We start from the raw sequence: 14,833 nt of genomic DNA on the forward strand, positions 1-14,833 counted from the left end.
GCGATACCCCGTCTTTCGTCAATCGCTTTGCCAATCTGTCCGTCTGTTTGCTGACTCGTCGACGTGAGATGCGCGACACTGTCGAATCCGCCAAAAGTCTTTTTGCCACCGAAAAGATTTTTTTTTTGCCAGGAACTGATCGATCTATTAAATTGTCTGTTCGTTGTTTACCGTAGATAATCTCTTTTGCAGAGGATGAGATTAGCCTTGGTGTAGAGCGTCGAACCGACCTCGCCAAGCCTGCAGTCGCAACATCCACATTTCAGGCAGTCTTCGTGCCAATACATGTCCAATGCTTTCAGTAGATATCTGTTTAAGAAAGATTGAAAATCTGATAGCGTCTGAATAGAAAAATGCAAGCTTAATTATTAAATTTATAGAATATACTTTTTATCGGATTTTATTTATATTACTTTCTACAAATTCAATACATACATACATACACTGAAAAAACATTTTATGCTCAAGTAAATATATTTATTTTAACAACATTTTCTTAATTTAAATGAGTATCAGCTAATATAAAAATTACTTATTTTTAAACTTAGAAAATGTTCTTATAAATATATTTATTTGAACATATACATTTTTTTCAGTATAAGATTTAGGTTTCTCTTCTCTCCAAATATTTGCTTATAATAATATGTTTTTCAACTACTATTGATATCATTGCACTATAATAATAATATGTTGGAAATTATGACGTTAATGCAAAAATTATAGTTACATAAATTGAAATTTTACGGATTGAATAACGATTGTTGATTGAAGGGATCTTAAAAAAAAAAAAAAAGGGGGGGAAAATTGTTGCTGCTATTATTTAAGTTTAAAATTGTTTCGACGAGATTTTTCATACAAGAATCTAGAATGCAGTTTTCTTATATTCTACAATTACGTTAAGCATGCATTATATTTAAAGTCTATTTTTATTTATAATTGCTCATTTCTATTTTATACAAACATTAAGTTGTGAATTTTAGACGACGCGTGTGTATCGCGGTTCACTGAGAGAAAAGAAATGCATTTAACCCAGTTCGTACGTTTGACGACTGTCGCGTCGGGGAATAGACAGGCATTAAGATCGACCGTTAAGCGAGCCGTCCTTACGGTTAGCGTTTCTTTCAGGGCAGGATGTGAAACATACACGTAACGTTGCGTCACGCAAACGAAGCGGAACACTTACCTCTCCGTAATCGCCTTTCCGCAACCCGCGCATTCCTGTTGAGTGGCCCCGTTCTTGCCCGGTTCGCTCTTGCTCCCATCCATAGTCATTTTATCGCCTGCCAACACGGTATAAAAATGTTCATTAAATCGCTATTGTAGTAACTATTGCGTCGAACGTTTGCCGCGTTTCGCAACACACATTCGAATTTTTATTCAGAAAACGTATTATGAAAGTACGATGTATCTTGTCAGGACTTTTGGTATTATATTTGCTTACATTTGATACATTGTTTTGAAACTTTGGTACGTTCACAGAAAGAACGATTTTGCCGAAGTATCTAAACATTTAGTTGACTACAGATCTGAAAATAATTTTGTTAGATCATCAGGATAATTATAAAAAAATGTTCGAGCACGATGAGCAAGGCTGCAAAAAATTTTGATACCCCCTCAGTTTGAGAGTCCAACAGTAATTACTTTGATGGTCTAACAAAATTATTTTCAGTTCTGTATCCAGATAAATGTTTAGATACTTTAGCAAAACCATTCTTTCCGTGTTTCAATGATCGGTACACTGAGAAAAATATTAATCAAGCGTTTAGTTAGCGATCAAATGAATTTTGTAATTACCGGTACTAACAACTCAATTACATTTAACAAACTACTTGGTTATAAGTTGTATGAAGACAATTGTTTGATTAAGACTGCGGCAGATTGTGAAAGCAACTGTATATTTAGTAATTATAACTATAAAATTCATTTGACCACTATTTAACTAAACGTTTGATTTATCTTACGATATGAATTGATTCAATATCATTCAGATGTTAGAAAGCTGTTTCTTGTTTTTCGATTCGGAAGCCGCAGCGGTCGGAAAGTCGGATCGACTTTCGGCTACAGTTACCGGCGTCGTCGTTCAGGTCGCATCGTCGAATGAGTAATCGCGTTCGCGTGCTTTTAACAAGTTTCGTCGGCATCTGGCACTAGAATGTCGGCTTGTCTATGAGTAATTAGAGTTACGGCTTGAGAATTTAACGGCGCGGTTAGTGCCATCTGTGTCCACCCCGTTCGGCCCGTTCGGGCGTGTAGCCTTTCTCATCCTCCGCGGATCCCTCCCGCATCGGGGCAACGTCCCGTCCTACGGTCTCTTTCTCGCGATGTGGTCAGAGTTTAGAATCGAATTAGTTTGACCCTCCCGCACCTTCCTCTTGCACCACTTATTGCGCGTTTAAGCACCACCGGCTCCGAAGCAACCCAACGACTCGGATAGCCGACCACTGTCCGTGCCCCGGATAAACATTAGGTATCTCTCTGAAGAGATACCACGACGTCCTTTTAACTTTATAAGAATAGCATAACGCTTGCGCAAACTCTGCACAAAAGAAATAGCGTAATGCCCCCGCCGAGTCAACGGAGTCGTACAAATTCTCCGAAAACGTTTACTCATTTCGGCGAGAACGCTCTCTGGAAAATACGATTTCTTTAACTGTGAACGTACATGTTAGACAAACAGCAAGACATCGTCGGATTTTGGTCTCGATGCGGTTAACGTCGCGCATATTGACGGGTCGGCCTTTTTCCTCGGGCGATGTCCACCGAGCAGTAGCATTGTACGCCTAAGTTCGATCTCAGCCACCCGGTATATTTACGAGCTCATACCCGCGGATGCTATGAGCGAAGTTTGTGCGGTTTCAATATGTCCTTCCCTCTCCTCTTTCTCCCCCTTAGCATGGACACAATATTACGCGGGTTAATATCTTCCGTGCGGTCGGGGACTTCGGGGCAAATATTAATACGATGCCTTTGATCCGTTAATTATTAACGGCGACGGGGATGAAAAATCCGTATCGCCTTGGCGGAACGCGAAAATTGTCGGCGACAAAAACCAGATGCCGGATGATGCCCCCGTTTTCCGATGCGCTTCTAATTAAACGCCTTTGTGTCGCGGATAAGCGGACAGGACCCGCATACACAGAATGCACGTTCCGTGTGCGTGCGTGTGCGTGGGTGTGCGTGCGTGTGTGTGCGCGCGCGTGTGTGCTTGCGTGTATCCATGTATGTGCGTTTTTTGCCGGACACGGAACGCGGCGGCGGCGGGAAGTTTTCGTCCACGGTAACGAGAGACGACGCCTCCGTGCACACCGAGGCACCTCGGTTACAATCGCATACGCGGGGGCGAGTTAATTAATCGAGTTGAATCGATTACACGCTTTACCTCCGCCCGCGGGTTACCGATAAATTGAATACGTTATAAATAATAGTACGATTGTTATTCGCGGGCGTGCACACACCTACCTGGGGTAATGATTAATGGAATAACTAACTAGCGAGGTAAATTATGCAAACTATTAAATCCGCCCGCATATAAACTTTCCCACATAATAATCGCTAGGCGATATCGATTCGTGCGATATGTTAAATTTATGTTGCTCTTTTGGCGGACCTCGTCCCTCGATACAATTAGATCAGATTGAAAACGGTTTAACGCCGTTTCTTTCTTCCCTCCTCCCTCCCCCTCTTTTTTATTTCTCTTTCGCAGCGCCCACCTGAACGCGTATGTATGTGCTTTACCTTCGTGTCGCGCGTCTACGCGTTTCGAAGTTAAGCCAGTAGAGAATTTCCGCGGCGACGGCTGTGTGTCCGCCGCTTGGTCGTCGCGCGTTAGACTCTCGGACGACGAAACGTCGCTGTCTCGCCAACGGAAGTGGCGAGAGTGTTTCCTTTGAAACTCGAAATACTCCCTCCCCCCTCGTCGTACGAACTACGATACTACAGAAATATTTGGAGTTACGTGCACTGGAATTTCACCGCAGAAATTCCTGCGGACGCCGACCTGGATTCCGCCGACGACCTCGAAAACCTTCGACCGCCAGGCCAGGTTGGCGCTCAATTTCCACTTTGTATTTAACCGCGATTTTCATCGGTGCGGTGGTGGGTGTGGTTTTCCCTCTCGGGAGAGCCCCGGAAAGAACATCCGTCCTTTCGGCCGTTCTTCCGTAACCGACCGACCGACGATTAACTTTGTTCCCGATTTAACTGTTTTTCTTCCGAAATCTCGACCGGTACGGTCCCGCTCGAAATTCCGCGCGCGCAAAATTCGCGGTCACTCGTCGCTTTTCAAGCGGCCCCGGCGCGGCGCCAATTTTTGCGACTAATTACACGGCCGTGGTCAGTGTCGTCGAGAAGCCAGCGGAGCACGGCGGAAACACAGCTCGCTCAAACGTTACCGAGGATGAGGGTCCATAACAAGAGAGAGAGAGAGAGGCTTCCTCCCTTCGAAAGCGCGGCTCGCATCGCTGACCGCCGGAACTGTTCATCAGCTACGTGATCGAATCATCCACGGACGCTGATCCTCAAAGCATCGATAATTCGATTAGCCGCTACACGTTCGAGAACCGCTAACCTGTCGACGAGTCGGTGTACGTATCCTCCTTGACCAAGCCATTGCCCGCCGAGCTGCACGTTCTCGGTGGTCATTATCACCGCGATGGTATATTACGGAAGCGCCATGGGGATTGTTCGCCCTCTCAAGCCGATCGAGAGAGAGAGAGAGAGAGAGAGAGAGAGAGAGAGGAGGTTACGATTATAAGGAGGGCGTAATTCAAAAACCAGCCCGGCTTTGACCATTTATTTCGAATTGACTTTGATATTTCTGGACGATCTATCTCGTGAAACGATCAGGATCCCTTAATAAGGGCAATTTAGCAAATTGGCCGCAAATCTCAGTGAAATTCCTCTCTCTGATTACACCGTAAGGAACGCGCGTCTGTAAAATGAAGAGTACGTAACAGTAAGGGCGGGGGCGATCTGCTTATCGACGCAGCCGAGCAGTCTCGATGCAACTCTCTCAAGGCTCCGCCCCTGCAGCATCCATGACACTCCCAGCGTGCCAACCCCTCTCCCCCGGATCTCTTGAAGAAATAGAAAGTACAGCGCACTGCGCCCTGGAGAAACTTGTTCGTCAATACTTCTTGTCTTTACAAAAAAAAAATTTTGCTGTTATAGCTAACCTATGGTTTGCTAAGGCTGTATTTGCTACCGTAACTATGAATTTATGAACGACAACAAAACAATTTGCTGTTGTTCCTAATACATTGGTAAAGTAACAAAATCACGCGTGTCTATCAAAATCATATAGCAACATAGAAATAGTTATCGGAACTAACCGATATTTGTCAGTGATACGTAGGTAATACACGTGGTAGCTAATTAATGTAATAATTTACCCAAGTCCATCCTGTATTGGCTCCTATTGGCATTTTGTATACTGATGACTAATTAATGTATAGTTACTTAGAACAACTTTTAGCTACAGTGTATTTTGGATATAGTAAATATAATTTTCTGTAGCAAAATTCGTGTATCAGGTAGCGAAACTTTTTCAACTAAAATCGCAGATGTATCACGACGTAACTTAGTTACTATGTGCAGTTTTTACCTACAACAACTGCTTTTTTTTCATGTTCACTCTCCACCACTTTTTACGATCGAGAGACACCACTGATCTCCTAACATTCTCATTGAAGAAAAATTCGTTTTTGTCCAGAAAAATATCTATGGATATTTTTCTGATGACGGAGATGTTCCGCGCGCTGATTTCTATTGATCCTATTGATTCCGTTTATCTCAATTAACCCGATATAGTTTTAATTAATGTATCATTGTCGCGTCCGCATTTGTCCTGCTATTTTCCTCTTCTCCGGCCTCCTGCGAGGGAAAATCCCTTACGTCAGGAAGCGCTTACCAAAATTTCCACTCGTCCGGGGGCACGAGAGCGGCGCGGTCGCGCTTTTGTCTTTAATAATGCTTCTGCAGCGGCGTTATCTCTTACTTTTAGAACGAGCGAGCGGCCGGGCGCGGGCGTCCGGAGAGCCGGTCCATTAATTAGGCGGGCCGCATTAAGCCGAGCATTAATATACTCCGCTGGCTGTTTTGTTTTATCCGCAGGAAGGACGTAACCTACCCCGGAGGCTGACGGCGGGGGCGGCCGTGCCAGGAGTCGGTGGCAGGGAACGGGGCAGGGGACGAGGGGAATTATCCCGATGCGGGGGCAACCTGCTAATCCGACCTGCCACGCAACGCCAAGCCGCCGCCTTATCCCGGGGGGCTGTTTAAATTCCGTAAATCGCCTGCGAGAACGTTTCTCAGTCCTGGGTGCCGACGGTGCGCGTTGCCGACGGTGAACGGCCGCTCTCGAGAAATTAGGGAGAGATAAGATTCGAGCCGCGTGCCGTTAGTCACGTGCGAAACGCGAGATGCCGTCAGCAGAATTCTTCTCTCCAAAAGGGAGCCATCATGGGCAATGCATTGCGACGAGCGTATCGCGCCCTACGTTGAAATAATTAAGCGTATAGCTGTGTAATTGGTATTTGTATGCGGAAAGAACAATTTCGTGCTGAAGTATCTATAAGTTTAGCTGGATACAGATCTGAAAAGAATTTTATTAGACCATCGAAATAATTGTAACAAGATATTCAAGCACAATGAGCAATGCTGTAAAAAGTTTTGACATTCCACCGACAAGTTTGAGTGGTCCAATTATTTTGATGGCCTAACGAAATTATTTTCGGATCTGCATCCAGCTAAATTTTCGGATGTTTCAACAAAACCTTTCTTTTCGCGTAGCTTTTGAGTGATGCAAAATTTACCGATTAATTAGCAATACAATCGTAATTAATACAATACTTCTAAGCATTTTAGGAAAAATGGATGAAACTATATTTCTTGATTAATTTCAAACATTCCGTTTCAATAGAATTTCGATTTTTAAAGCTCAATATATAATCATAAAATGCTTGAATGATTAAAAAAGTTGCAAAAAACGATGACTAAAAGTTTTTATTAAAAAAAAATTCTATTTCAAATTAATCATAGTAAATCTATGAACATCTGCGTGCCGCAAAATTTACCATTAAATCGTACACGGATAAAATAATTTTGCTAAAGATCTGAAGATTTAGCTGGATATAAATCTGAAAATAATTCTATTGGGTCGTCAAAACAATTACGTAAGACTCTTAAACTAATTGATAGAGTCAAAACTTTTTGTAAGCATTGCTCATTATGCTTGAACATCCTCCGTAATCACTTTTATGGTACGATTACGTCATTTTTAGATCTATATCCAAATTTTTTGATACTTTAGCAAAACCGTTCTTTTCGTGTAGTGAAACAGCATCGAATGAAATATTTTTACTTTACGGATAATCTTTCTAGATTTGTTCTGATATATAAATTGAACAGTAACAATAATAATCGTGAAAACGTTCGTCAATGATTTATATACAAAACTAAATCTCGAGAAATTATTTATTAAACGAAAGCCGGCCTAATAATTTTCGAATGTCGCTTCGTATCTTTGTCATTGTCCCCGCATAAAATATCGGCTTGAATTTTTGCGTGGAGAGCTACGTCGTGTTTTTCCAGACGATTACCGAGGAGTGTTTCCACACGTGTGTGTGTCTGTAACTACTTCAGTGAAGGAGTTCCCGTACCGTCGCCCACTCGAAATCGTCGCTTTCATTGTGCCGCGATAACTTCCGCCGCCGCTGACGCCGCCGCCGTCGGCTCGTTACTTCACATTTAATACGTTAGCGAAAGCGCGCGATAGCGGTACAATACGTTGCAAAATCGGCTTAAGTTTATGCTTGGATCGACTGGTTGGGCGCGAGGAGTAAGAGCCCCCGGTATAACGACGTAATTTAACGTCCGAAAGGAATATTTCCCACGGAATAAATCTCGCGTAACAGCGCCAGTGAAATCCTCGTTTACCCGGCGTTCAACCCTTGCTAATGGGGGTAATTTAAGGGATGTTTTAAGCGCCCCCGGGTCACACGTGAGCCGCACAAAAAGTTCGCGTATTACGACCGTGGCCGCCGTAATCACGCATTAGCATTCCGAACGGCCGGAGCCGCCATGATATTCCGGATACGCTGAGAACGGCGCACTTAAACTTCCGTTCCAAATAGGGAAGTCGACTTGTAGCGTTTAAATTTTCTTCCGCGCGATACGCGACGAAATTGCGCGTACATGAATGCGACGAAATATCTCGCCTTCTGCATGGAATATCAAATCTACTTGATTTTAGAAGGTACTCAATCTTTAGATTCGGATGTCACTTATTTCTTTTTTTTTATTTTAAATGTCTAAACTAATAATCGCTTACGCTTGTATTCCTGTTTCCTTTTTCTTTCTGATGATGCAACACAAACTAATACTGTACACCGAAAAAAAAGTTTCTCCGTTCAAATAATTCCCTTTTGACTTAAATAAATATTAGCTAGTGTAAAACAATTTATTTTTAAACTTAGGAAATATTTTTTTTTATTAAGGAAATTATGTTAAGATAAGTACATTTACTTGAATAGAAACAATATTTTTTTCAGTGTATTATTTCATTAGAATTGAAGATATAACATTAACTCTTTTAATTACTAAACTGTTTTAAGCCGAATAAACAGTCTGACATTTACTTAATATACTTTGCTTGAAAGAGATACAGCATAAAGATTAATTGAGAGTGTAAGATAAAGATACGAATTTTGAAAAATTCACACGATTTATCCTTACGTGACTTATCACTCTATCTCATCGAGTCTTTCGTTCTGCATTCACGTAAACTGTACTATCATAGTCTCGTCCTTGGCGTTTATTTCTTATACGATGTGCCAACGGCGAATACCTTCTGAAACAATGTAGTGCCACTTGAACGAAAATTGTTTTCGTTCTTGCCGTAACGACGCGCTTCCCTTAAGCCGTCATCGCGCGCGAAATCTCCGGTTCTCCCGCTTCAGCCTCCGCGACACCCCCGACCGCCGAGAAGAAAAGGCAGCACCGTGAAACGGGCCGTTTAACAAGCTCTTTCGCGCCGATAAACGCGCCCGACGCGTCTCCATTCTCTCCCCCCATTTTCCTTGCCTTCGCCCCTCTCGCTACTCTCTTTCCCATTCGCCGCGTTCTCTCGCCAGACCACGGCTAATGAAATTCTGGTCAGGTCGCGGAATTCTTTCGTCAGGTGGTGATGCCACCTAACTCCCCGCTGCGTTGTCGGCTCTTGTATTTATCTTTTTTTTTCCCCCTGTCCCCATCTCTCTTCCGTCCACCCCCTCGCCGGTTTCTGTCTCTACGACATGGGAGCTTGCAGTCTCCTGACAGCGGTACGGCGAGGACGGCGGGCGAAAAGGGAGATTAGGGGACGAAGGGGACGACGGGGGTTGCGTGCGTCCTGGCGCGGAGGGTCGGTGGCTGAAATGGGGTGGTGTGCAGTCAGATTACGCTAAGCTATGCCCGTACGTGCTCGCATGGAAGTTCCACCCCTCACCGGGTTTACCACCCGGCCTGGGAAAATGTATTTATTGTTGTTTGTCCAGCGTTCTGTATATAGCCGTCGGTAGCGCGAGCGAGACGGGACCAGCGCCGGGGTAGGCGGGCGGGGATGGAGGACCGCGGGGTTTTGCTCGAGGTTGAGGTTGAAAAAAAATTGCCCGGGGACGGCCACGACGACGCGGAGTATAAATTCCAGCGACGCTCGCACCTCCGCTCTCGCGTCGCTCCGGTCCATCCGCTCCCACGGAGCCGCTTTACTCCTTTTTGGGTTTTTCGATCCGCAAAGCGGACGCGTAAATAAACTGGATGACCACCCCGAAGAGATACCAACGCCCCGACGCGGAAACGTTCGCGATAGAAAACCATAGTGTGAGACGTGCACAGTCTAAAAGAAATATTGTATTTATCTAATTGTACATGGAAAGAACGATCTTGCTAAAGCATCTAAAAATTTAGCTACGTACAGATCTGAAAATAATTTTGTTAGACTATCAAAGTAATTGTGGGAGCCGCTCGATCTGGTTGCTGGAATGTCAAATTTTTGTTGTAGCATTGCTCACCGTGCTCGGATGTCCTACATAATTATTTTGATGGTTTAAGAAAATTATTTTTTTTTTAGATTTGTATCTAACTAAATTTTTAATCTTCAATAAAATCAATTTCTTCATATACACCAAGATTCTGCAATCCTTAAAATTTCCTTTAAATTTCTGTGTAGATTTCTTCGAAGAGCAGCAAAGGATATGTGTTATACCCATTTTAAAAATAATTAAAAAAAAATACAGAATTTGTTTTATATTATATTTGAAAGAAATTTGGCGGCAATATTCTATCTAGATCAAAAAATAATTTTATAAGATATAGAAATGTGTTCTAATGAAAATGTATAAAGAAATAATGACAAAAACCTGAATTTTTTTGAATAGTGTTTTAAATATTTAAAATAATTTATGTAAAATTTCATTAAGCTACAGAAATTAGTTGTTTTGTAAATAAACAAAATAAATTTTAGTGCGGTAGAGCTTTCGCTGTTCTTCGAGAAAATGTACGCAGAAAATTTGAAAAAGTCTCAGGAATAAAATTAACTTAAACAAACTATGCATTGTTCAAGAATTAACTTAAATTTTGAAAATGTTAGTACGTTTTGAAACAGTAAGATTAAAGGAAAAATTAGCAACAAATCTTAATTAGAAATCTGTTTCCTCTTTAACAATGTACTCTCTAAATCTCATACAGAGTAAAACGTCATTTTTTAAAAGTAAAAATTGAACAATTTTTTAAATGATTTGTCACTTTAATAAAAAAAAAATCACTTCTATAAAGCGAAAATTTGCTTCTATAAAGTAAAAATTGAGTATTCGCAATTTTTCTAACAGAGTAGATGGAAAAATATTTTAACACGCTCATTTACCTATAAAATCAAAATATTCTAATTGTTGTTGCACATGACGATCGCTTATTTCTCTAATAATGTGTCACTAATAGGAAATCGAGAACTATCGTTGCCGCTCGCCATTCGATCCGATCCTCCCGAACCGATACGGCTCGACTGACCGTGGCGACGACAAAGGGGCCGTAACTACTCCGGAAACTTTTATCTTGCAGGATTAATGGACGGATTAAAGTATTTGCGGCGGGATGCGGGCTGATTGGGGTAAATCGTAGAGGGATTAGAACTTGATTGGCTAATTTGTAAGTGTCCCCGGCAACCGGCGCCAACTTAACGATCGATCGGCTTCCTCCTGCCACAATACTCGTGTGTGCTCGCGGCGATACTCGTCCAGTGAAAGACAGGCAGGCAGGCACGGGCGGGCGGACGGGCCCGTCCCTCTTAGGCGTAATAATCGCGAAATGAATGGATTGCTTTCCGCGTAATGCATAAAGATATTAACGCTCGCGATACGTCGAGCGCTTGTTTAACCGGTGGCGGAAATCGCGCGTAGTTTCCCCGTGGCACGTGATTTCGGTCGGGAGAGCCTGGCACTCTCTCGGATCATCCCACCCTCTGACAGAAGCGTCTCGAGGCAACTTAATGTGCGGCCGGTATACAGGCGGCTGGCCGCTAGACTGATTTACATCGCGTCCCTTTACCGGACGCAGTAAGCACGGCCGCCGCCGGCGGGAAGCTGCGGTCAGCTGAGAAACGTAGCCTGTGATCAGTCTCGTGCCGTGCCGTTTCACATCGAGCGAAACCGACGGTAACTAATCTCGTCTCTCTCATTTGCACCCGCTCGATGTTACGTTAGTGTATCTCTGCCTGTTATACGACTGGTCGCACAGAGAGAGAAAGAGAGAGAGAGTGAGAGAGAGGACGGACGAGGAGGAACCGATCGGTGGCATTAATTAGGGAAAACTCGGCAAAAGGAACAATGAACGATCCTACTCGCTACTCGAATAGGAAGACGGGAACACGGGCCCCTCTATGAAAGAGAAATCGATAAACTGTATTTTCGTCACGGAAGCGTGTCTCTAGAAAAAAAAAGCGCGCGTTGCGGTTGAAAAAATACGACACGACTCGCCGCGCAACTTAGGAGGGTACACAGACACACCCCCGTCCGGGTGGAGTAATGCGCGACAAAACTCCCTCGGCGGGTAGGAGATACGGGGTGGTGGTGAGGACGAGGATGCATCGACGCATTAGTTTAACAACTCCCGAGCCGCCGCTGGGCTCTGCCATGCTCTCGACCCTCGTTTCGCGCGCATGGCTCTGATCGACGTTTCGAAATATTTTCCGACTGGTGGACGACTGTCCAGACGCTGCCGCTTCCTGTCTCCTTACAATTCCGCAGACAGGTTCCTACGGCGGAACACGCCCACCGGGGACAAAACCGTCCCGCGATGATGGACTCGCTCGAAGATAAGGGGGCATTCATGACGAAGACAAAACGTGGCGCAACCGCCAGTAGTTGTGCCAGCGTCGCCAGAGCCCGTGTGTCCCTCTCCTCCCCTAACCGGCGGCCGGTCTGCCGTTCGCGAGACAATAAACGAAAACTTTTATTATTAATGTTTCGCGGCAAGATAACGCGCGGCGATCCCGTCGCTGTAACACAGAAACGCGCCCCGGCGCACGGCGCGGCGGTTCTGTTGCGGCATATCGGCCGCGTTGTTGCCGCCGACGACGATTCTTCATCCGCACGCTGCTCTCCTCTTCCGTTCTTAACCTTCGGACGCGATACCGAAATCATTTCAATTCGCAGGTAGTCGTTATACTGAAAGCGAATAACTGTAAGCGTAGGAATGCTAATTAAATCATTATTAAATTTATTCCTGTGCGGAGAGAGAGAGGGAGAGAGAGAGAAACATTCCTCGAATTGTTTGGCATTGCGGGGATAAATTCCGCGCTTTGTTCAAATTTCGGCGAAGGCGGTCTCTGATGCAGGCGCGTGAGATTAACTCGGGTTCTCTGCGCTAGTTGAGGCTCGGTCACAAGTAACTCATCCGAGGCAGTCTGTCCGCAGTAAGACGAAGGTCCGGACACTCGGGACATATTCTTGGTCGTTGCGCGTGAGTTAGGACCGTTCCGGAAATCGCAGCCGTTAACGGCTAACGTAAATAACGTAGAAGCGGTTTACGCCATGCTCAGAGGGAGGGGTATACGTTTCTTGAACGATCTTCTCATTTTCCGTTTAAGGCTGCACGTGTCATCTCGAAACATTGTCAAAAATGTCAAAAATTTTATAGAATATTCTGGTATTACGTTTGAGTATCTATGAAAAATTTTAGCACAATTTGCTTGTTGGTTTCAAAATTATTTAATTTCTTGTTTACTCTTGATTCTTATGTAAAATTGCGAGTAGCAATGTTTATTTGCAATTTTGATAGGGAAAATAGCCAATTACCAATTAAATCAAAATTTTTACATATACTAATGAAACTGTAATAAATGTTTGTACAAAAATTTATTTAGATCCACTTACTCGTTTAAAAATTATTCATTTAAAACTGCAGCAAAATATAATAATTTTTGCTACAAAAACCATTATAAATTAAATTTTTTTCTACGCAGTTTCAGGGCTAAAATTCGGGCATTTGAGACAAAATTTTTTGTCGTTGATTAGAAAAAAAGAAATCTAGAGAAACTCTGAGTTTTTAAATTTTGATAACTTTTAACTTGTACTGCATAGTCAATTACCTTTGAGACGCTTCATTCGAATTTTGCAAAACAGATTTTTTGGAATTATTATTTGCGGAAAGAACAATTTTACTGCAGCATCGAAAAATTTAGCTAGACACACAGATCAGAAAATAATTTTATATTAAACTATCAAAATTATTACGCGAGACATTCAAACATGATGATACTGTTGCAAAAAGTTTTGACGTTCTAGCAATCAGCTTAAGCGCCACAGCATAAATTTTTTAATAGTTCCACATAATTACTTTCAGATCTGTATTTCAGCAAAATTGTTCTTTCCGTGTAGTTAATTATTTACACACGGATGGCGCGCAATAAAAAAAGTTTAAATGAAAGTAGGCAGTATCTTTTACCGAGCGTGTTATTATTAGTATAAAAAGCGACGTGGTAAGCGATGTCTAATTAATTAAAAATCACAAGTTATATTTTTAATTTTATTATAAATATTTTCATAGACGCTTCATAGATATTTTGTAGATGTATTTAATTATAGTGACTCGTCACACACATACAAACGGAATCATATTGCACTTATGATACCGAAAATTTCAATTTATATCCCGCTGAGAGTTAATAATATTGGAAAAAAAAACGCTTGACCGATAGTGAACCTTTCTGTCCTACCTCCATCGTGCGATCGATCTTAGTCTTCATCGAATTATTGGGAAAAATCGAGTTTCGAACAAGTTAGCGGTAAGCGATCGACATAAAGGGCGAAGATTATGAAGAGGAAGGAAGGGCGAGGCAGAGAAGGAAAGAGAGCAGGGCGTTAGCTATTCTTCGCGATCGCTGTCTCTACGTGTTTCGACGTGGTCCGGACGTGGTCGCTCGCGAACGAGAACACTTAATCCGAGTGGTGCTCGATTAAACCGGTGACAAGGAACGTCAGGCCGCTGCCGTGCACCGTGATATATCGCTGCTCGGGAGAAGAGTACGTAAAAGCACGAAGGGAGGAATTTATGTGCATCCACGGTCTTACGGAGAAAGTGGTTGGGTGCTACAGCAGCCCGGATTGGACTTGTTGATTCCGGAAAGAACGGCCTAAGATAACATTCGAATTACTTCAATTTAGGGAGAGAGGATTCTCTTCAATTCGAACAATCTTAACTCTTCGCAGATCCAACTTGTTTTTTCCTGCTCAGCCCAACTGACAATTTTATTGGTAAACGACTGTATTTTTCAAAAGGCTTTTTGATTCTAAAAAGATCT

At 43.0% G+C, this 14,833-nt stretch overlaps 1 protein-coding gene and 1 long non-coding RNA gene across 8 annotated transcripts in view; one reads left to right on the forward strand and one right to left on the reverse strand.

Moving 5' to 3' along the window:
* The window catches only part of LOC105195275, a 287,417-nt gene that overhangs the window by 76,589 nt on the left and 195,995 nt on the right, over positions 1 to 14,833 (forward strand). The gene's annotated exons all lie outside the window — the stretch shown is intronic.
* Positions 1 to 14,833, reverse strand: part of LOC105195274 (LIM domain only protein 3) — a 102,115-nt gene that overhangs the window by 45,027 nt on the left and 42,255 nt on the right. For all 4 annotated transcript variants that reach the window (XR_005574776.1, XR_005574775.1, XM_011160642.3 and 1 more), the window contains exons 2-3: positions 1,184 to 1,280; positions 172 to 309 (exon numbers count right to left, since the gene is read on the reverse strand). Coding sequence is in view for 2 of the 4 variants with exons in the window: in XM_011160642.3 (XP_011158944.1) it covers positions 172 to 309; positions 1,184 to 1,272 (227 nt within the window). In the remaining 2 variants the exon portion in view is untranslated. The remainder of the gene's footprint in view (positions 1 to 171; positions 310 to 1,183; positions 1,281 to 14,833) is intronic.

This window comes from Solenopsis invicta, chromosome 5 (genome assembly GCF_016802725.1).
Source record: "Solenopsis invicta isolate M01_SB chromosome 5, UNIL_Sinv_3.0, whole genome shotgun sequence".
Classification (NCBI taxonomy): Eukaryota; Metazoa; Arthropoda; class Insecta; order Hymenoptera; family Formicidae; genus Solenopsis; species Solenopsis invicta.